Raw genomic sequence first — 21,357 nt, 5'->3', positions numbered from 1 at the left:
CATAGGCAGCTTCACCATCTCTGAAGTCTTAACAAGAATCCTCCTGAAAACATTAAACCCTGCCATCACATAGTCTCTCCTGTTATACTACACAAAGCACATTACAGAGAGTGAACACTGAAAGAGGCCTTCCAGTCTATATTTGTCTAACCTACTTTTATGTTACCCAAGTAATAGCTTTTATATCCTTTTACTCATGTACGAGTTAATTGCTCTACCCTATTGTATTACTACTAAGAAATCAGAAGAACTATATGCAGGGGGTGAGGTGGTCAGTCCCTCAGCCTTGGAGGTGGTGTTTAGAGCACCGTGGTTGAATCTCTACAACCACGGTGCTCTAAACATCACCTCTGGGGCTGGGGGCTGATTGCCTCATCTTTTGTATATAGTTCTTCTGATTTCTTATTATGTCCAAGAATCTGTATTGATAAAGCCACTGTATTACTACTACTACTACAACCTATGTCACTACTACTACTACTACCTCTAGTATTGCACCTCACTCTGAGCCTATATATACCCTCTGTGTCCATGTACTGTTTGTAATGGCTTGACAAAGCTCCTGGAGAGCGAAATGTTGCCACAATAAAATGTCACATTAGTTGCACTTGTGTCCTTTTACTTTACATATTGTCGGTAATTCTACCAACATCATTACAATGATGGAAAGATACTTCTTAACGTACACCAAAAATGAAAGAAATGAGACCATAAATAGCGAAGTTTACTTGTCAGCCATTAGCGGCCGCTTAGTGGTATATTTTTGTGTGATTTTTATGGTTATATTCTCATTTTTCCGTCTCATTTGATAGAATGAAATATATATTACAGAAATAGATATGATTTTGATTGCTTTCATGACGAAAAGTACCTTGAAATTGCGCTCACAGTAGCGAAAATGTTCTGTTCTTTAGCAATGCTCAAGAGTAAACAAATGACGTCACCGTCCAATACCTGACCGCCTGCCAGTCCAAATTCCAATACGGAGTCTGGGTTGACATTATTTATACAATTATTACAATAATACAGTAGTCTGCATAACAGTAAATCTTCTATTTTTTGTGAGAATAAAAATTCCAAATGGTAAGCAAGAGTAATATAAGAGGGGCCTGTAGCCATGACTAATGAACAGAGAAAATGTTATTTTAGTGCCAGGAATGTCTACATTGTTTATTCTGGACCCTATTTTGAAATTGGCATCTGTTGAAATTTGTGTGAAATCGGCCAAACTGCCAATTTCTGACCACTTTATTGGGTAGTTGAAATAAGTGAATGGGCAGTTTCTTGTACTCAGTTGACAGACTAGAAGTAAATAAGTTTATTCAGGTATACACAAATACACTTACATAGATTATCATACATAGCAATGTATGTATAGAGAACCTAGGATAATCCAGAAAAGTCAGACAAAGTGACTTATTTCCAGTACCTGGCTTGGGCTTCCCATATATGATTTTTGGTAAATTTTTTTTTCTCGGTTGTTTGTTGGGCTATCTCATTGAAACTTGGGCAATGTATGATGGAAAGATGCTTCTTAACGTACAACAAAAATAAAAAAGAGGGATGATAAATAAGGGAGTTCACTTCTCAGCCATTAGCTGCCTCTTTGCAGTATATTTTTGTATGGTTTTTATGGTTGTATTCTCATTTTTTTGGACTCATTTCATAGAATGGAAGATATATTACAGAAATAGACATGATTTTGATTGCTTTCATGACGAAAAGTACCTTGAAATTGAGCTCAAAGTACCGGAAATGTTCGATTTTTGTGTCAGTCAAGTTGGTTAATTTTATTAACGCTTTGACTGTTGTGGCCATATATATACGTTTTACGAGGTACCATGTTTGACGTATATATACTCATAAATTCTAGCGGCTTCAAATCAAGAAGGAGAAAGCTGGTAGGCCCACATGTGAGAGAATGGGGCTGTGTGGTCAGTGTGCACCACATAAAAAAAATCCTGGAGCATGCAGTGCATAATGAGAAAAAAAAAACTCCGACCATTTTTTTTAATTAAAATGCTGACTTTGTGGTCTATTTTCGTATAGTATTTATGGTTGTATTCTCGTTTTCTTGGTCTCATTTGATAGAATGGAAAACATATTATAGAAAAAGAGATGATTTTGATTGATTTTACTATAAAAAAAATATGGAAATGGAGCTCAAATTAGGGAAAATGTTTGATTTTTGCCAATGTTCAAAAGTAAACTAATGACATCATTGTCCAATAAATGTCCAACTAGCCATTCTAATATGCAGTCATGAATGGGTTGATGTTATTTATACAATTATTACAGTATTGCAGTAGTCTGCATAATAGTAAGTCTTCTATTTTTTGTTTGAATAAAAATTCAAAATAGAAAGCAAGAGTAATATCAGAGGGGCCTGGAGACATGATTGATGAACAAAGAAAATGTTATTTTAGAGCCAGGAATGTCTGCATTGTTCATTCTGGACCTTATTTTGAAATTGTCATATTTTTTAATTTTCGTGAAATTGGCCAAATTGCAAATTTCTGACCACCTTATTGGGTAGTTGAAATTGGTAAATGGGCAGTTTCTTGTACTCAATCGATAGAAAAAATGGAGTTCTAAAGAAATAGCTATGAGTTTGGTCGACTGAAACAAAGGAATTTGCCGAAAATAGGGCTCAAAGTGGGTGGAATTGCCGATTTGTAAATATCGCCAAGGTTGCTAACTTCGCGAGAGCGTAATTCCGTCAGTTTTCCATCAAATTTCGTTTTTTTTGGTGTCATTACAATCGGGAAAAGATTCTCTATCATTTCATAAGAAAAAAATACTTTTTTTTTTTTAAATTTTGCAACACCAGGAGACACCTCAGGGTTGGGGGTTGCGACAGTCAAGGGGTTAAGTGTATTCTAACCTAACTACTCTGTAATCCGGCAAACTCAGTAATCTGGCACACTACAGATCCCAATGATGCAGGATTTGTGATGGAGGACCTGCACAATAATTATTATTATTATTATTAATTTAGGGAACTAGAGCACATGTACAATTCCCTAGATCAAGAGCCCCTCACCAGCATCAAGGAACCTTGATGCTGGTAAGGGGTTTCAGTTGCCTAAATTATCAATAATAATAATTATAATAAGAATTATTACAATAACGATAGAGCTTCAGTTCCGTAAATTAGTAATAATAATAATACATAATTATAACAACGAGAGTTTCAGAACGAAGCCAACTCAGTGCACTGTTTACCTAGCTGTGAGAGCAGTTCTCTCATAGTTTGCTTACATTTTTGACAGTCATTTGGCCAAATTTTGTTTTTCTAACCCTGGGTCCTAAGAAAGTAAGTGTAAAGGACAGTGCTGAGAAGAAAACGAGAATGATTTCCATGGAATTAAAGCATGAAATCATAGATAAACAAGGAAGGTGTCCAGGTTTCGGGTTGAGGGAGAAGTGGGGGGGAACTAGCTCGTAACTCAAACGTTGGCTTGTAACTCAGAGCAAAAAATCGACTGATCGATGGCTAGTATCTCAAAAAACTCGTACTCTGGGACATTCGTAAGTCAAGGTTCCACTGTGTGTACTCACCTAATTGTACTCACCTAATTGTGGTTGCAGGGGTCGAGACTCAGCTCCTGGCCCCGCCTCTTCACTGATCGCTACTGGATCCTCTCTCTCTCTGCTTCCTGAGCTTTGTCATACCTCTTCTTAAAACTATGTATGGTTCCTGCCTCCACTACTTCACTTGCTAGGCTATTCCACTTGCTGACAACTCTATGACAGAAGAAATACTTCCTAACGTCCCTGTGACTCGTCTGAGTCTTCAGCTTCCAGTTGTGACCCCTTGTCCCTGTGTCCCCTCTCTGGAACATCCTATCTCTGTCCACCTTGTCTATTCCCCGCAGTATCTTGTATGTCGTTATCATGTCTCCCCTGACCCTTCTGTCCTCCAGTGTCGTCAGTCCGATTTCCCTTAACCTTTCCTCGTACGACATTCCCTTGAGCTCTGGGACTAGCCTTGTTGCAAACCTTTGTACTTTCTCTAACTTCTTGACGTGCTTGACCAGGTGTGGGTTCCAGACTGGTGCTGCATACTCAAGTATGGGCCTAACATACACAGTGTGCAGTGTCTTGAACGATTCCTTATTAAGGTATCGGAACGCTATTCTCAGGTTTGCCAGGCGCCCGTATGCTGCAGCGGTTATTTGGTTGATGTGTGCCTCCGGTGATGTGCTCGGTGTTATGGTCACCCCAAGGTCTTTCTCCCTAAGTGAGGTCTGTAGTCTTTGTCCACCTAGCCTATACTCTGTCTGCGGTCTTCTTTGCCCCTCCCCAATCTTCAAGACTTTGCATTTGGCTGGATTGAATTCGAGAAGCCAGTTGCTGGACCACATGTCCAGCCTGTCCAGGTCTCTATGCAGTCCTGCCTCATCCTCGTCCGATTTAATTCTTCTCATCAACTTCATGTCATCTGTGAACAGGACACTTCAGAGTCTATTCCTTCCATCATGTCGTTCACATATATCAAAAATAGCACTGGTCCTAGAACTGACCCCTGTGGGACCCCGCTCGTAACAGGCACCCACTGTGATACCTCTTCACGTACCATGACTCGTTGCTGCCTCCCTGTCAGGTATTCCCTTATCCATTGCAGTGCCCTCCCTTTTACGTGCGCCTGATCCTCCAGCTTCTGCACTAATCTCTTGTGGGGAACTACCTGGAGTTTACCTGGAGAGAGTTTCGGGGGTCAATGCCCCCGCGGCCCGGTCTGTGACCAGGCCTCCTGGTGGATCAGCGCCTGATCAACCAGGCTGTTGCTGCTGGCTGCACGCAAACCAACGTACGAGCCACAGCCCGGCTGATCAGGAACTGACTTTAGGTGCTTGTCCAGTGCCAGCTTGAAGACTGCCAGGGGTCTGTTGGTAATCCCCCTTATGTGTGCTGGGAGGCAGTTGAACAGTCTCGGGCCCCTGACACTTATTGTATGGTCTCTTAACGTGCTAGTGACACCCCTGCTTTTCATTGGGGGGATGGTGCATCGTCTGCCAAGTCTTTTGCTTTCGTAGTGAGTGATTTTCGTGTGCAAGTTCGGTACTAGTCCCTCTAGGATTTTCCAGGTGTATATAATCATGTATCTCTCCCTCCTGCGTTCCAGGGAATACAGGTTTAGAAACCTCAAGCGCTCCCAGTAATTGAGGTGTTTTATCTCCGTTATGCGCGCCGTGAAAGTTCTCTGTACATTTTCTAGGTCGGCAATTTCACCTGCCTTGAAAGGTGCTGTTAGAGTGCAGCAATATTCCAGCCTAGATAGAACAAGTGACCTGAAGAGTGTCATCATGGGCTTGGCCTCCCTAGTTTTGAAGGTTCTCATTATCCATCCTGTCATTTTTCTAGCAGATGCGATTGATACAATGTTATGGTCCTTGAAGGTGAGATCCTCCGACATAATCACTCCCAGGTCTTTGACGTTGGTGTTTCGCTCTATTTTGTGGCCAGAATTTGTTTTGTACTCTGATGAAGATTTAATTTCCTCATGTTTACCATATCTGAGTAATTGAAATTTCTCATCGTTGAACTTCATATTGTTTTCTGCAGCCCACTGAAAGATTTGGTTGATGTCCGCCTGGAGCCTTGCAGTGTCTGCAATGGAAGACACTGTCATGCAGATTCGGGTGTCATCTGCAAAGGAAGACACGGTGCTGTGGCTGACATCCTTGTCTATGTCGGATATGAGGATGAGGAACAAGATGGGAGCTAGTACTGTGCCTTGTGGAACAGAGCTTTTCACCGTAGCTGCCTCGGACTTTACTCTGTTGACGACTACTCTCTGTGTTCTGTTAGTGAGGAAATTATAGATCCATCGACCGACTTTTCCTGTTATTCCTTTAGCGCGCATTTTGTGCGCTATTACGCCATGGTCACACTTGTCGAAGGCTTTTGCAAAGTCTGTATATATTACATCTGCATTCTTTTTGTCTTCTAGTGCATTTAGGACCTTGTCGTAGTGATCCAGTAGTTGAGACAGACAGGAGCGACCTGTTCTAAACCCATGTTGCCCTGGGTTGTGTAACTGATGGGTTTCTAGATGGGTGGTGATCTTGCTTCTTAGGACCCTTTCAAAGATTTTTATGATATGGGATGTTAGTGCTATTGGTCTGTAGTTCTTTGCTGTTGCTTTACTGCCCCCTTTGTGGAGTGGGGCTATGTCTGTTGTTTTTAGTAACTGAGGGACGACCCCCCTGTCCATGCTCCCTCTCCATAGGATGGAAAAGGCTCGTGATAGGGGCTTCTTGCAGTTCTTGATGAACACAGAGTTTCATGAGTCTGGCCCTGGGGCAGAGTGCATGGGCATGTCATTTATCGCCTGTTCGAAGTCATTTGGCGTCAGGATAACATCGGATAGGCTTGTGTTAATCAAATTTTGTGGCTCTCTCATAAAAAATTCATTTTGATCTTCGACTCTCAGTCTGGTTAGCGGCTTGCTAAAAACTGAGTCATATTGGGACTTGAGTAGCTCGCTCATTTCCTTGCTGTCATCTGTGTAGGACCCATCTTGTTTAAGTAGGGGCCCAATACTGGGCGTTGTTCTCGATTTTGATTTGGCATAGGTCAAAGGCCTTCCTGCAGTCTAGGAAAATGCAATCTACCCACCCCTCTCTCTCGTGTCTTACTTCTGTTACCTTGTCATAAAACTCCAGGAGGTTTGTGATATATATATATATATATATATATATATATATATATATATATATATATATATATATATTGGGTAGGTGCCAACCCAACAACGCAGGAGTCACATGATTTCATCGTCTACTGGTCCTCATCATAGGCAGAGGTTGTTTTGATAAGGACCTGCCTCGCATGGGCCAGTAGGCCTTCTACAGTGTTCCTCCATTCTTATGTTCTTATGACATTCCTCAGGTCACGTGCGTCACATCTCACTCTCCGCCTATATATATAATGTCTTTCTACCTCTGTATGTTAGAAGTGATCAAGGTCCCAGGACCGAAACGTTTTCTAATAAATATGTTATAGTGTTTGCTTACGTGTCTTTCTAAACCAACTTGTCGGTATTTATTACCAAGGTTTATACCATATATATATATATATATATATATATATATATATATATATATATATATATATATATATATATATATATATATATGTATCACCCTGCCTTGGTGGGAATCGGCCAGTGTGATAATAAAAAAATAATAAAATAATATATATATATATATATATATATATATATATATATATATATATATATATATATATATATATATATATATATAGTGGACCCCCGGCTTACGAACCCATCGCGTTACGTTAAATCTGCCATACGGAGCATTTGAACGCAAAAATTTTGCCTCGTCTCATGATAAAAAACTTGCCTTACGTGATTCGTCTGGGACGCGTCCCACGTATGGCCTCAGCGCCAGTGTTTACAAGCCAGCCAGTGCGGTCGCATCTACGCATACAGTGAGTATATTTCACATTATCCCAGTGATTTTAGTGCTTGTAACTGCAAAATAAGTCACCATGGACCCCAAGAAAGCTTCTAGTGCCATCCCTGTGGTAAAAAGGGCGAGAATTAGTATGGAATTGAAAAAAGAGATTAAGGAAACGTGTGCAAAGTGGGTTGAACTGCAAACCTTTATGGATGAAAATCACCCTGACACAGCTACTGCAATCCATGTTGGCAACCTGTACAATGACAATGTTATGGCCCATTTTAGAAAAGTCTTAAAGGAATGGGAGGTACAGAGCTCTATGGACAGTTTTGTTGTGCGACAGAGGCCCGGTGACTCTCAAGCTGGTCCTAGTGACATTAAAAGAAGAAGGGAAGTAACCCCGAAAAAGGACTTGCTACATCAAGTCCTAATGGAAGGGGATTCCCCTTCTAAGCAATAACTTCCACACTCTTCCCTCCTCCCATCCCATCAATCATCACCAGATCTTCAATAAAGGTAAGTGACATGTATTCTATTCTAAGTAGAGTAGTAATTGTGCATGTCTTCTTCAGCTTGTGTGTATTAAAATTAATATTTCATGTGGAAATTTTTTTTTTCATACTTTGGGGTGTCAGGAACGGATTAATTTGATTTCCATTATTTTTTATGGAGAAAATTAATTTGGCTAACGATAATTTTGGCTTACGATGAGCTCTCAGTAACGGATTAATATCATAAGGCGGGGGTCCACTGTGTATATATACATACACACACACACATATAATATATATATATATATATATATATATATATATATATATATATATATATATATATATATATATATATATATATATATATATATATGCAAAACAACCATTCTGAAAGAATAGAGAAATTCCAAGCGCTTTCGTGACTACTCACATTATCAAGGAACTATGAAAGTAAAGCATCCAAGGAAGCTATATAAGGGGTCTGGCCAGCACCTCACTATCAGATCCCACAACGGTTAAACACCTGACGCGCGCCGACCCAACTTGGATAGGTCCTTTGCACAATTCACCCCACAAACTATTCTACCCAAGAAAATTTAAAAATTATTTGTCCAGTGTATTATTAAATTCTTCCCAAATTCTATTAATTATAAATGGATCTAATTTATATAAACCAAAGGAAATATTCATATTATTGTCAAAACTGCTTTTTATGAAACAAGATTCAATTATATTCCTGTCGACCATGGACTTGCTTGATACTACTTTCTCAACTTTTTGAAAATCAATTGGATGGTTAAAATCTCTTACATGAATAAATAGAGCATTGGAATCTTGTCCAGTTCTAATGCTATATTTGTGTTGTTTTAATCTTAGTTCGAGATTTTTACCAGTTTGACCGTAATAAACTTTATCGCAAATTTTACAAGGAATCTTATAGACACATCCATCAGCATTTTGGGGGGAATTCTTTATCAAAAGTTTTTTTACTGTATCAAGATTTTTGAATACAACTTGAATATTAACCCTTTGAGGGTTTTCGTCGTACTAGTACGTCTTACGCGTAGGGGTTTTTGACGTACTAGTACTCATAAATTCTAGCGACCTCAAATCTAGTGGGAGAAAGCTGGTAGGCCTTCATATGAAAGAATGGGTCTATGTGGTCAGTGTGCACAGTCTAAAAAAAATCCTGCAGCACACGGTGCATAATGAGAAAAAAAAACTTTTTCCATTTTTTTTTAATAAATCAGCGACTTTGCAGTGTATTTTCGTATAGTATTTATTGTTGTATTCTAGTTTTCTTGGTCTCATTTTATAGAATGGAAGACATATTACTGAAATTGAGATGATTTTGACTGGTTTTACAATGAAAGGTGCCTTGAAATTGAGCTCAAAGTAGCAGAAATGTTCGATTTTTACCAAACTTCAAAAGTAAACAAATCGTGCCAAGCGTGCAATACACGTCAACTGGTGAGTCTAATATTCTTTCACAAGTACACCAATAATATTTATACCATTTTTTACACTAATGCAGTAGTCTGCATAACAGTAAATCTTATATTTTTTGTGAGAATAAAAATTCAAAGTGGAAAGCAAAAGAATATAAGAGGGGCCTTGAGACGTGACTAATGACTAGAGGAAATGTCATTTTAGTGCCAGGAATGTCTTTCTTGTATATTCTGGACCCTATTCCGAAATTGGCATCTTTTGAAATTTGTGTGAAATTCGCAAAATTGCTAAATTCTGACCACTGTACTGGATAGTTGAATTTATAAATGGGTGGTTTCTTGCACCCATTCGATAGAAAAAATGGAGTTCTAGCGAAATATTCATGTTTTTTGTCGACTAGTACAGTGAAATTGGCCGAAAATGGGGCTCAAAGTGGGCAAAATCGCCGATCCGTAAACATCGCCGAGACCGCTAACTTTGCGAGAGCATAATTCCATAAGTTTTCTATCAAATTTCAAACTTTTGGTGTCGTTATGATCGGGAAAAGATTCTCTATCTTTTCATAAGAGAAAATAATTTTTTTTTTTTTTAAATTTGGCCGACCCTGAGAACGAGTTTCGGAGAGGGCCTGTCGACCCTCAAAGGGTATTAAAAGTCTTAAGAAGAGAAGGCATATCAACCAAGTTTTCATGGTAAGGGAGAACCAACATATTTTTAGTTGAATAAGGCTGGTTGTCCCTTTTTGGATTGTAAAAAGTATTTCTAGCAACTTTAAAAGATTTATCAATTACATTTCTTGGGTATTTTAAATCATTACCTATTTCATAAATTTTGGATATTTCCTCATCTATGAACTCAGGACTACAAATTCGTAAAGCTCTCAGAAACATTGATGAGAAAACAGACAGTTTGACTCTATCTTGATGTGAGGAATAATAGTGGACATAGGAACAGTTATTTGTAGGTTTTCTGTAAATTTTAAATTTGAATTCATTATTACCCTTAATAATTAAAACATCTAGAAAAGGCAATGAGTTATTTTCTTCAAACTCAACAGTAAAGTTTATAGAATGGGCTAAATTTTCCTAGGAAATGGTGTATATCTACATTTCCTAGGAAAATTAAATAGCTTAGCCCATTCTATAAACTTTACTGTTGAGTTTGAAGAAAATAACTCATTGCCTTTTCTAGATGTTTTAATTATTAAGGGTAATAATGAATTCAAATTTAAAATTTACAGAAAACCTACAAATAACTGTTCCTATGTCCACTATTATTCCTCGCATCAAGATAGAGTCAAACTGTCTGTTTTCTCATCAATGTTTCTGAGAGCTTTATGAATTTGTAGTCCTGAGTTCATAGATGAGGAAATATCCAAAATTTATGAAATAGGTAATGATTTAAAATACCCAAGAAATGTAATTGATAAATCTTTTAAAGTTGCTAGAAATACTTTTTACAATCCAAAAAGGGACAACCAGCCTTATTCAACAAAAAATATGTTGGTTCTCCCTTACCATGAAAACTTGGTTGATATGCCTTCTCTTCTTAAGACGTTTAATATTCAAGTTGTATTAAAAAATCTTGATACAGTAAAAAAAACTTTTGATAAAGAATTCCCCCCAAAATGCTGATGGATGTGTCTATAAGATTCCTTGTAAAATTTGCGATAAAGTTTATTACGGTCAAACTGGTAAAAATCTCAAACTAAGATTAAAACAACATAAATATAGCATTAGAACTGGACAAGATTCCAATGCTCTATTTATTCATGTAAGAGATTTTAACCATCCAATTGATTTTCAAAAAGTTGAGAAAGTAGTATCAAGCAAGTCCATGGTCGACAGGAATATAATTGAATCTTGTTTCATAAAAAGCAGTTTTGACAATAATATGAATATTTCCTTTGGTTTATATAAATTAGATCCATTTATAATTAATAGAATTTGGGAAGAATTTAATAATACACTGGACAAATAATTTTTAAATTTTCTTGGGTAGAATAGTTTGTGGGGTGAGTTGTGCAAAGGACCTATCCAAGTTGGGTCGGCGCGCGTCAGGTGTTTAACCGTTGTGGGATCTGATGGTGAGGTGCTGGCCAGACCCCTTATATAGCTTCCTTGGATGCTTTACTTTCATAGTTCCTTGATAATGTGAGTAGTCACGAAAGCGCTTGGAATTTCTCTATTCTTTCAGAGTGGTTGTTTTGCATATTCTGAAATCACCTGTTCACTGTGATCTTATTGCATGCATGCATGCATATATATATATATATATATATATATATATATATATATATATATATATATATATATATATATATATATATATATATATATATATATATATATATATATATATATGGAAAACAAGCCACTAGATGGAAAAAAAACTAGCTCTAGGCCTTTCATACTGTTGCCAGCACTTAGAAGCTATGCAATGTTGCAAGAGACTAGAGTGTAAAATTCCCAGAGATAAGTAGGTATGGGTGTAGTCAGTGTCATTCCCATCTCCAAAAGAAGTGCCGGTAACAGTACAAAAGGCTTAGAGTGGCTTTTTATATATAAAACTTAAAAATCTAAAAAATATGGTCTGTGACAGAAGGAAACCCAAATATGCAAACCTCAGTAAATAGTGTCACCTGCACCAGATATTACCATGTGTAGACTGAGTAGCAGAAAACACACTACAAAGTTATAATAAGAGAGAGAGAACAACAGAATGGCTTACAAGAAGTATATAGTAGTGCCACAACTGCAAGCTTAAAAAACAAGAGAGTAAATAATGCAGAGAGGACACTTCAAGTCTCTTATACCTGTGTATCTACAGATAGTTGAACACGTCATATACTCCACACGCAGGACATTCTCCACATAGCTACAATAACATACTCCACAAGATCTTTACCAAACACTGCTTCACTATTATTTCTGTCTTCATATGTCTTACACATCAATGTGTATGGCAAATATAGTGAACCTGAGGGAGTTACTGCTGCACTTCTGACCAATGATTAGAGTGGAATATCAGCACACTGTAATGTCAGCAGAGTGACTATAGAATTTTCTGCAGGTAAACATATGCTGGAAGCAGTATATGTTTACCATAGCATAATCCTCCAATCAGCTCCCAGATTTAAGGGACATCTGGATATAAGGATTCTTGAAAGTACATGAAAAACTGCAACTTTAATTCTTGAGTCCCCAATATGAAAGGTTTATACCCTGCTACAAATCCTCCAAAACTAAAATTCACATATGATAATTTGTACTTTACAAACTTTCTTTTGCTTAGATAGAAACATGTGTTCTGCCAGACACCAGACATAAATCAAGCTCCCTTCTGAACTCTGTTTCCTCCTGCCTCAATCTTCTGTTGGTTGTAATCTTAGCACTCCAGTCACAACTTAATAAAAGAACCACAGATTTGAGCATCAAAACAAAAATAAGAAAACAAAGCATGTACAGTTCTCCTGGCAATAAGGTTTACTTACTGTTACAAAACAGTTATTTACATTCTCAATACAGTGCAATTACTAAATGTACTTTAAGACATACTAAATTCTAGCCCCATGTAATGCTTTTAGACATAATTATATTTGCTAATACCCTTGCTGTACTCTCTTTGTAGTTATATTGTGGGTGTGGAAGTAGGCAAGAGTGGCGATGCCAAAGTGGCCCTCAGACTGAGACTACAGTACTGCAAGGCGGAGAGCAGCGGGTCAGGCACAATGTGAGCACAACCTCTACTTGTGTCTGAGGAAATGTTTCCTGAGGGTGGATCTATCACTGGCCCTGTAGGAGCATAAGGGGCACGGGAACGGCCTCTCCCCGGTGTGTTTACGCACGTGCTTCACCAGGTCTGCACGGCTCCGAGTGGCGTAAGGACAGTGGTGACATGTGAAGGGTTTACAAGCCCGGCACGTGTCCACCGGGCACCCGTGGTGACACGTGCGGGACACGCCATCCCAAGACACGCCAACCCCGGACACTGCCCCACGCGCACACTGCAAAAAGACACACCAACCATTAGTATGGTCCGTCTCCGCCTCGTCCTACACCTGCCTTCCCTTCCCACAACACTACTTGCTAACATACCAGTTAACACAAAACAAAAAATACTACAATACTATTAAGATGAGTTCCAGCGAAAAAGGCTAGCTAGCATAATTAAATGTAAAGAGAACAATGTTACCAGGAGACAGGTCTATGAGCAGTGTTAGTTCAGAGGCCAGAGTATTCATCTCAGCCATTACATACCTATCTTCCATACTTATATCCAAATACGTGATGACAAGATTTTGTTCAATAGAATTCAATACATGATACATAACTACCAAATAAAGCCCAGAGAAAGTAGACATTTATATATGGAGGCCAGGATGGGCAGTGCATATGTGTTGGTGAAGGTTTGACACCATATGGGTCCTGTAGAGGCAGTGAGGACATGAATGAGGCTTTTCCCCTGTGTGTGTTCTGACATGTTTACTGAGAGCACTAGAGTCTGAGCAGCGGTAGTTACAGTGAGGACAGGCATAAGGCTTCTCCCCAGTGTGTATCCTGACGTGCTTCTTCAGGTCTCCTCGACTGGGTGAGGAATAAGTGCAGAACTGACACTGATGGAGATGAGGGACTACATCTTGAGAGGTGACTTGGGAAGTGAGTGGGCCAGCAGCTTGTGGCGAGTCTGGGGGCTGGGCCAAGGTTGTAACGCTAGTGTGAAGAACTAAGGCATCATGGGCCCGCGAGGTAAGCTCAGCTGGCCTAGTCCTTCCTGAATCACCTGCCCACGGCCGACGCTGCAAAGAGATGCCTCCGTTACACTCCCGTCATGTCTTCCATCTCACAACACAAAACTGCTTCCTCAACACCAAACTCAAACCTATATACACACATGCACTTTTCTAGTTAAACAATGTCCTATCCTATGAATTTTTAATCCCATAACCTAAACATAACCCAAACATAACCTAAACATGCACCTCAGTACAGGTCTCGTGTACTACCAATATACTAACACACTTTACCAATATTATTAATTAAACTATATGTACATGCAAAACTATTTGTTCACAATTAGTGAGAATCCAATCAGTGTTCAGCACTGTATATGGTAATTAGTGGCTCACATATAGTGTAAGATATAGACCACTTTTGTTTTCACATATTCAAGTTTAAATTATCTATAACCTGTCAGAATTTGCATTTTTTACAGCAAATGGCAGTACGAGTCAGACAGAAGTAGCACGATGTATCAGAGGTTGAAACTGCTCACTCTGAAACTAACAAAGTTCAATAACAACTCAAACCTTGTAAAATACATCAGAACTGAAGGTTTGAAGCCAATCAGAAGAGATCATCTACACAGCCCAAGGCCAAGCCAAAACCTTCAGGTAATAAACATTACTTTCAAAGGTGTGAAGCCGATAGGAAGAGACGTTCTCGAGTTATCGCATAGACACCAAAGCTGGTGCTGAACTTACAAAAGTGATTAAAGTGTTCCTCCATAAGAAAATATTACACCAGTGATTAACACTTTAACCTCAACACATTAACACTTATCATGTTATAAACATAACTCTTAGAAATTATTTATTTTCCACAGTTTGAAATTTCTGGATTTTACACATTATGTTGTGTACACTCTGCACCACTAAACAGGAACCATCAAATAAACAAGAACCACCAAGCAAACAGTAACCTGCAAAACAAACAGGAACCACTAAACAAACAGGAACCACCAACAGGAACCCAACAAACAAGCAGGAGCCCACCAAACAAAGAGGAACCAGCTAAACAAACAGGAACCACCAAACAAACAGGAACCCGCCAAACAAACAGGAACCTGCCAAAGAAACAGCAACCACCAAACAAACAGGAACCCATCAAACAAACAGGAACCACCAAACAAACAGGACCCTACCAAATAATAGAAACCCACCAAGCAAACAGGAGCCCACCAAAGAAACAAGAACCTGCCAAGCAAACAGGAACCTGCCACACAACAGAAACCATACAAACAGGAACCTACCAAACAACAGAAACCCTACAAACAGGAACCTACCAAACAGAAACCTTACAAACAGGAACCTACCAAACAACAGAAACCTGCCAAACAGGAGCCAACCAAACAACAGAAACCCTACAAACAGGAACCCACCAAACAACAGAAACCCTACAAACAGGAACCTGCCACACAACAGAAACCATAAAAACAGGAACCTACCAAACAACAGAAACCCTACAAACAGGAACCTACCAAACAACAGAAACCTTACAAACAGGAACCCACCACACGAAGGCAGCTTGTAGTAGTGCAGATAAATACATACTACAAAATAATAATAATGTAGATGCAAGTGCAGCAGTGTGGTGGTGGTAACAGTGGTGGTAGCAGCAGTGTGGTGGTGGTAACAGTGGTGGTAGCAGCAGTGTGGTGGTGGTAACAGTGGTGGCAGCAGTGTGGTGGTGGTAACAGTGGTGGTAGCAGCAGTGTGGTGGTGGTAACAGTGGTGGTAGCAGCAGTGTGGTGGTGGTAACAGTGGTGGCAGCAGTGTGGTGGTGGTAACAGTGGTGGCAGCAGTGTGGTGGTGGTAACAGTGGTGGCAGCAGTGTGGTGGTGGTAACAGTGGTGGCAGCAGCAGTGTGGTGGTGGTAACAGTGGTGGCAGCAGCAGTGTGGTGGTGGTAACAGTGGTGGCAGCAGCAGTGTGGTGGTGGTAACAGTGGTGGCAGCAGCAGTGTGGTGGTGGTAACAGTGGTGGCAGCAGCAGTGTGGTGGTGGTAACAGTGGTGGCAGCAGCAGTGTGGTGGTGGTAACAGTGGTGGTAGCAGCAGTGTGGTGGTGGTAACAGTGGTGGCAGCAGCAGTGTGGTGGTGGTAACAGTGGTGGCAGCAGCAGTGTGGTGGTGGTAACAGTGGTGGTAGCAGCAGTGTGGTGGTGGTAACAGTGGTGGTAGCAGCAGTGTGGTGGTGGTAACAGTGGTGGTAGCAGCAGTGTGGTGGTGGTAACAGTGGTGGCAGCAGCAGTGTGGTGGTGGTAACAGTGGTGGTAGCAGCAGTGTGGTGGTGGTAACAGTGGTGGCAGCAGCAGTGTGGTGGTGGTAACAGTGGTGGTAGCAGCAGTGTGGTGGTGGTAACAGTGGTGGCAGCAGCAGTGTGGTGGTGGTAACAGTGGTGGTAGCAGCAGTGTGGTGGTGGTAACAGTGGTGGCAGCAGCAGTGTGGTGGTGGTAACAGTGGTGGTAGCAGCAGTGTGGTGGTGGTAACAGTGGTGGCAGCAGCAGTGTGGTGGTGGTAACAGTGGTGGTAGCAGTGTGGTGGTGGTAACAGTGGTGGTAGCAGCAGTGTGGTGGTGGTAACAGTGGTGGTAGCAGCAGTGTGGTGGTGGTAACAGTGGTGGTAGCAGCAGTGTGGTGGTGGTAACAGTGGTGGTAGCAGCAGTGTGGTGGTGGTAACAGTGGTGGCAGCAGCAGTGTGGTGGTGATTACAGTGGGGGCAGCAGCAGTGTGGTGGTGGTAACAGGGGTGGTAGCAGCAGTGTGGTGGTGGTGGAGGTGGTAACAGTGGTGGCAGCAGCAGTGTGGTGCAGCAGGTGGTGGTGGTAACAGTGGTGGCAGCAGCAGTGTGGTGGTGGTAACAGTGGTGGTAGCAGCAGTGTGGTGGTGGTAACAGTGGTGGCAGCAGCAGTGTGGTGGTGGTAACAGTGGTGGCAGCAGCAGTGTGGTGGTGGTAACAGTGGTGGCAGCAGCAGTGTGGTGGTGGTAACAGTGGTGGCAGCAGCAGTGGTGGTGGTAACAGTGGTGGTAGCAGCAGTGTGTGGTGGTGGTGGTAACAGTGGTGGCAGCAGCAGTGTGGTGGTGGTAACAGTGGTGGTAGCAGCAGTGTGGTGGTGGTAACAGTGGTGGTAGCAGCAGTGTGGTGGTGGTAACAGTGGTGGCAGCAGCAGTGTGGTGGTGGTGGTGGTAACAGTGGTGGCAGCAGCAGTGTGGTGGTGGTGGTAACAGTGGTGGTAGCAGCAGTGTGGTGGTGGTAACAGTGGTGGTAGCAGCAGTGTGGTGGTGGTAACAGTTTTGGCAGCAGCAGTGTGGTGGTGGTAACAGTGGTGGTAGCAGCAGTGTGGTGGTAGTGGTGGTAACAGTGGTGGCAGCAGCAGTGTGTGGTGGTGGTGGTGGTGGTGGTAACAGTGGTGGCAGCAGCAGTGTGGTGGTGGTAACAGTGGTGGTGGTAACAGTGGTGGTAGCAACAGTGGTGGTAGCAGCAGTGCGGTGGTGGTAACAGTGGTGGTAACAGCAATGTGGTGGTGGTGGTGGTAACAGTGGTGGCAGCAGCAGTGTGTGTTGGTGGTGATAACAGTGGTGGCAGCAGCAGTGTGGTGGTGGTAACAGTGGTGGTAGCAGCAGTGTGGTGGTAACAGTGGTGGCAGCAGCAGTGTGGTGGTGGTAGCAACAGTGGTGGTAGCAGCAGTGTGGTGGTGGTAGCAGTGGTGGTAGCAGTGGTGGTAGCAGCAGTGTGGTGGTGGTGGTAACAGTGGTGGCAGCAGCAGTGTGTGGTGGTGGTGGTAACAGTGGTGGCAGCAGCAGTGTGGTGGTGGTAACAGTGGTGGCAGCAGCAGTGTGTGGTGGTGGTGGCAACAGTGGTGGCAGCAACAGTGTGTGGTGGTAACAGTGGTGGCAGCAGCAGTGTGTGGTGGTGGTGGTAAGAGTGGTGGCAGCAGCAGTGTGGTGGTGGTAAGAGTGGAGGCAGCAGCAGTGTGTGGTGGTGGTGGTGGTAACAGTGGTGGCAGCAGCAGTGTGGTGGTGGTAGCAGCAGTGCGTGGTGGTGTTGGTGGTAGCAGCAGTGTGTGGTGGTGGTGGTAACAGTGGTGGCAGCAGCAGTGTGGTGGTGGTAGCAGCAGTGTGGTGGTGGTGGTGGTAACAGTGGTGGCAGCAGCAGTGTGGTGGTGGTAGCAGCAGTGTGTGGTGGTGGTGGTTGTGGTGGTAACAGTGGTGGCAGCAGCAGTGTGGTGGTGGTAGCAGCAGTGTGGTGGTGGTGGTAACAGTGGTGGTAGCAGTGTGGTGGTGGTGGTAACAGTGGTGGCAGCAGCAGTGTGGTGGTGGTGGTGGTGGTGGTAACAGTGGTGGTAGCAGTGGTGGTAGTGGTGGCAGCAGCAGTGTGGTGGTGGTAACAGTGGTGGTAGCAACAGTGGTGGTAGTAGCAGTGTGGTGGTGGTAACAGTGGTGGTAGCAGCAGTTTGGTGGTGGTGGTAACAGTGGTGGCAGCAGCAGTGTGTGGTGGTGGTGGTAACAGTGGTGGCAGCAGCAGTGTGTGGTGGTGGTAACAGTGGTGGCAGCAGCAGTGTGGTGGTGGTGGTAGCAGCAGTGGTGGTGGTAACAGTGGTGGCAGCAGCAGTGGTGGTGGTGGTAACAGTGGTGGTGGTGCTAACAGTGGTGGCAGCAGCAGAGTGGTGGTGGTAGCAGCAGTGTGGCGGTGGTAACAGTGGTGGCAGCAGCAGTGTGGTGGTGGTAACAGTGGTGGCAGCAGCAGTGGTGGTGGTGGTAACAGTGGTGGTAGCAGCAGTGTGGTGGTGGTGGTGGTAACAGTAGTGGCAGCAGCAGTGTGGTGGTGGTGGTGGTAACAGTGGTGGCAGCAGCAGTGTGGTGGTGGTGGTAACAGTGGTGGTAGCAGTGTGTGGTGGTGGTGGTGTTGGTGATGGTGGTGGTGGTGGTAACAGTGGTGGGAGCAGCAGTGTGGTGGTGGTGGTAACAGTGGTGGCAGCAGCAGTGTGGTGGTGGTAACAGTGGTGGTAGCAGCAGTGTGTGGTGGTGGTAACAGTGGTGGCAGCAGCAGTGTGTGGTGGTGGTGGTAGCAGCAGTGTGTGGTGGTGGTAACAGTGGTGGTAGCAGCAGGGTGTGGTGGCGGTGGTAACAGTGGTGGCGGCAGCAGCCAGGTGTGGGGGTGGGGGGACCAGTGGTGGCAGCCGCCGTGTGGTGGTGGTAACAGTGGTGGCAGCAGCAGTGTGGTGGTGGTAGCAGCAGTGTGGTGGTGGTGGTGGTAACAGTGGTGGCAGCAGCAGTGTGGTGGTGGTGGTGGTAACAGTGGTGGCAGCAGCAGTGTGGTGGTGGTGGTGGTAACAGTGGTGGCAGCAGCAGTGTGTGGTGGTGGTGGTAACAGTGGTGGCAACAGCAGTGTGGTGGTAACAGTGGTGGTAGCAGCAGTGTGTGGTGGTGGTGGTAACAGTGGTGGTAGCAGCAGTGTGTGGTGGTGGTGGTGGTAACAGTGGTGGCAGCAGCAGTGTGGTGGTGGTAACAGTGGTGGTAGCAGCAGTGTGGTGTGGTGGTGGTAACAGTGGTGGCAGCAGCAGTGTGTGGTGGTGGTGGTAACAGTGCTGACAGCAGTGTGTGGTGGTGGTGGTAACAGTGGTGGCAGCAGCAGTGTGTGGTGGTAACAGTGGTGGCAGCAGCAGTGTGATGGTGGTGGTAACTGTGGTGGCAGCAGCAGTGTGGTGGTGGTAAGAGTGGTGTTAGCAGCAGTGTGTGGTGGAGGTGCTGGTAACAGTGGTGGCAGCAGCAGTGTGGTGGTGGTAGCAGCAGTGTGTGGTGGTGGTGGTGGTGGTGGTGACAGTGGTGGCAGCAGCAGTGTGCAGTGGTGGTGGTAACAGTGGTGGCAGCAGTGTGTGGTGGTGGTAACAGTGGTGGCAGCAGTGTGTGGTGGTGGTAACAGTGGTGGCAGCAGTAGTGTGTGGTGATGGTGGTAACAGTGGTGGTAGCAGCAGTGTGGTGGTGGTAACATTGGTGGCAGCAGCAGTGTGTGGTGGTGGTGGTGGTGGTGGGAACAGTGGTGGCAGCAGCAGTGTGGTGGTGGTGGTAACAGTGGTGGCAGCAGCAGTGTTGTGGTGGTGGTAACAGTGGTGGCAGCAGCAGTGTGGTGGTGGTGGTAACAGTGGTGGTAGCAGTGTGTGGTGGTGGTGGTGGTGGTGGTGGTAACAGTGGTGGCAGCAGCAGTGTGGTGGTGGTGGTAACAGTGGTGGTAGCAGTGTGTGGTGGTGGTGGTGGTAACAGTGGTGGCAGCAGCAGTGTGGTGGTGGTGGTAACAGTGGTGGTAGCAGTGTGTGGTGGTGGTGGTAACAATGGTGGCAGCAGCAGTGTGGTGGTGGTAGCAGCAGTTTGGTGGTGGTGGTAACAGTAGTGGCAGCAGCAGTGTGGTGGTGGTGGTAACAGTGTGTGGTGGTGGTAACAGTGGTGGCAGCAGCAGTGTGGTGGTGGTGGTAACAGTAGTGGCAGCAGCAGTGTGTGGTGGTGGTGGTAACAGTGGTGGTAGCAGTGTGGTGGTGGTGGTGGTGGTGGTGGTGGTGGTAACAGTGGTGGCAGCAGCAGTGTGGTGGTGGTGGTAACAGTGGTGGCAGCAGCAGTGTGGTGGTGGTGGTAACAGTGGTGGCAGCAGCAGTGTGGTGGTGGTGGTAACAGTGGTGGCAGCAGCAGTGTGTGGTGGTGGTAACAGTGGTGGCAGCAGCAGTGTGTGGTGGTGGTGGTAACAGTGGTGGTGGTAGCAGCAGTGTGTGGTGGTGGTAACAGTGGTGGTAGCAGCAGTGTGTAGTGGCGGTGGTAACAGTGGTGGCGGCAGCAGCAGTGTGTGGTGGTCGTGGTAACAGTGGTGGCAGCCGCAGTGTGGTGGTGGTGGTAGCAGCAGTGTGGTGGTGGTGGTGGTAACAGTGGTGGTTGTAACAGTGGTGGCAGCAGCAGTGTGGTGGTGGTGGTGGTGGTAACAGTGGTGGCAGCAGCAGTGTGTGGTGGTGGTGGTAACAGTGGTGGCAGCAGCAGTGTGGTGGTGGTAACAGTGGTGGCAGCAGCAGTGTGGTGGTGGTAACAGTGGTGGTAGCAGTGTGTGGTGGTGGCAGCAGTGTGGTGGTGGTAACAGTGGTGGCAGCAGCAGTGTGGTGGTGGTAACAGTGGTGGTAGCAGCAGTGTGGTGTGGTGGTGGTAACAGTGGTGGCAGCAGCAGTGTGTG

General features: G+C 44.0%; 1 protein-coding gene across 7 annotated transcripts in view; it reads right to left on the bottom strand.

The window, feature by feature from the left end:
• LOC128703657 (protein tramtrack, beta isoform) overlaps positions 1–21,357 on the bottom strand; it is a gene marked incomplete at its 5' end in the record, with an annotated part of 506,533 nt that overhangs the window by 146,910 nt on the left and 338,266 nt on the right. Inside the window, 1 exon segment of one of the 7 annotated variants that reach the window (XM_070101385.1) lies at positions 11,865–13,382. In XM_070101385.1, coding sequence (XP_069957486.1) covers positions 13,122–13,382 — 261 coding nt within the window. 7 annotated transcript variants of the gene reach the window in all.

The sequence above is a fragment of the Cherax quadricarinatus genome, chromosome 76 (assembly GCF_038502225.1).
Source record: "Cherax quadricarinatus isolate ZL_2023a chromosome 76, ASM3850222v1, whole genome shotgun sequence".
NCBI lineage: Eukaryota > Metazoa > Arthropoda > Malacostraca > Decapoda > Parastacidae > Cherax > Cherax quadricarinatus.
Note: the sequence above shows the minus strand (reverse complement) of the source record. Positions and strands in the feature narration are given on the sequence as shown.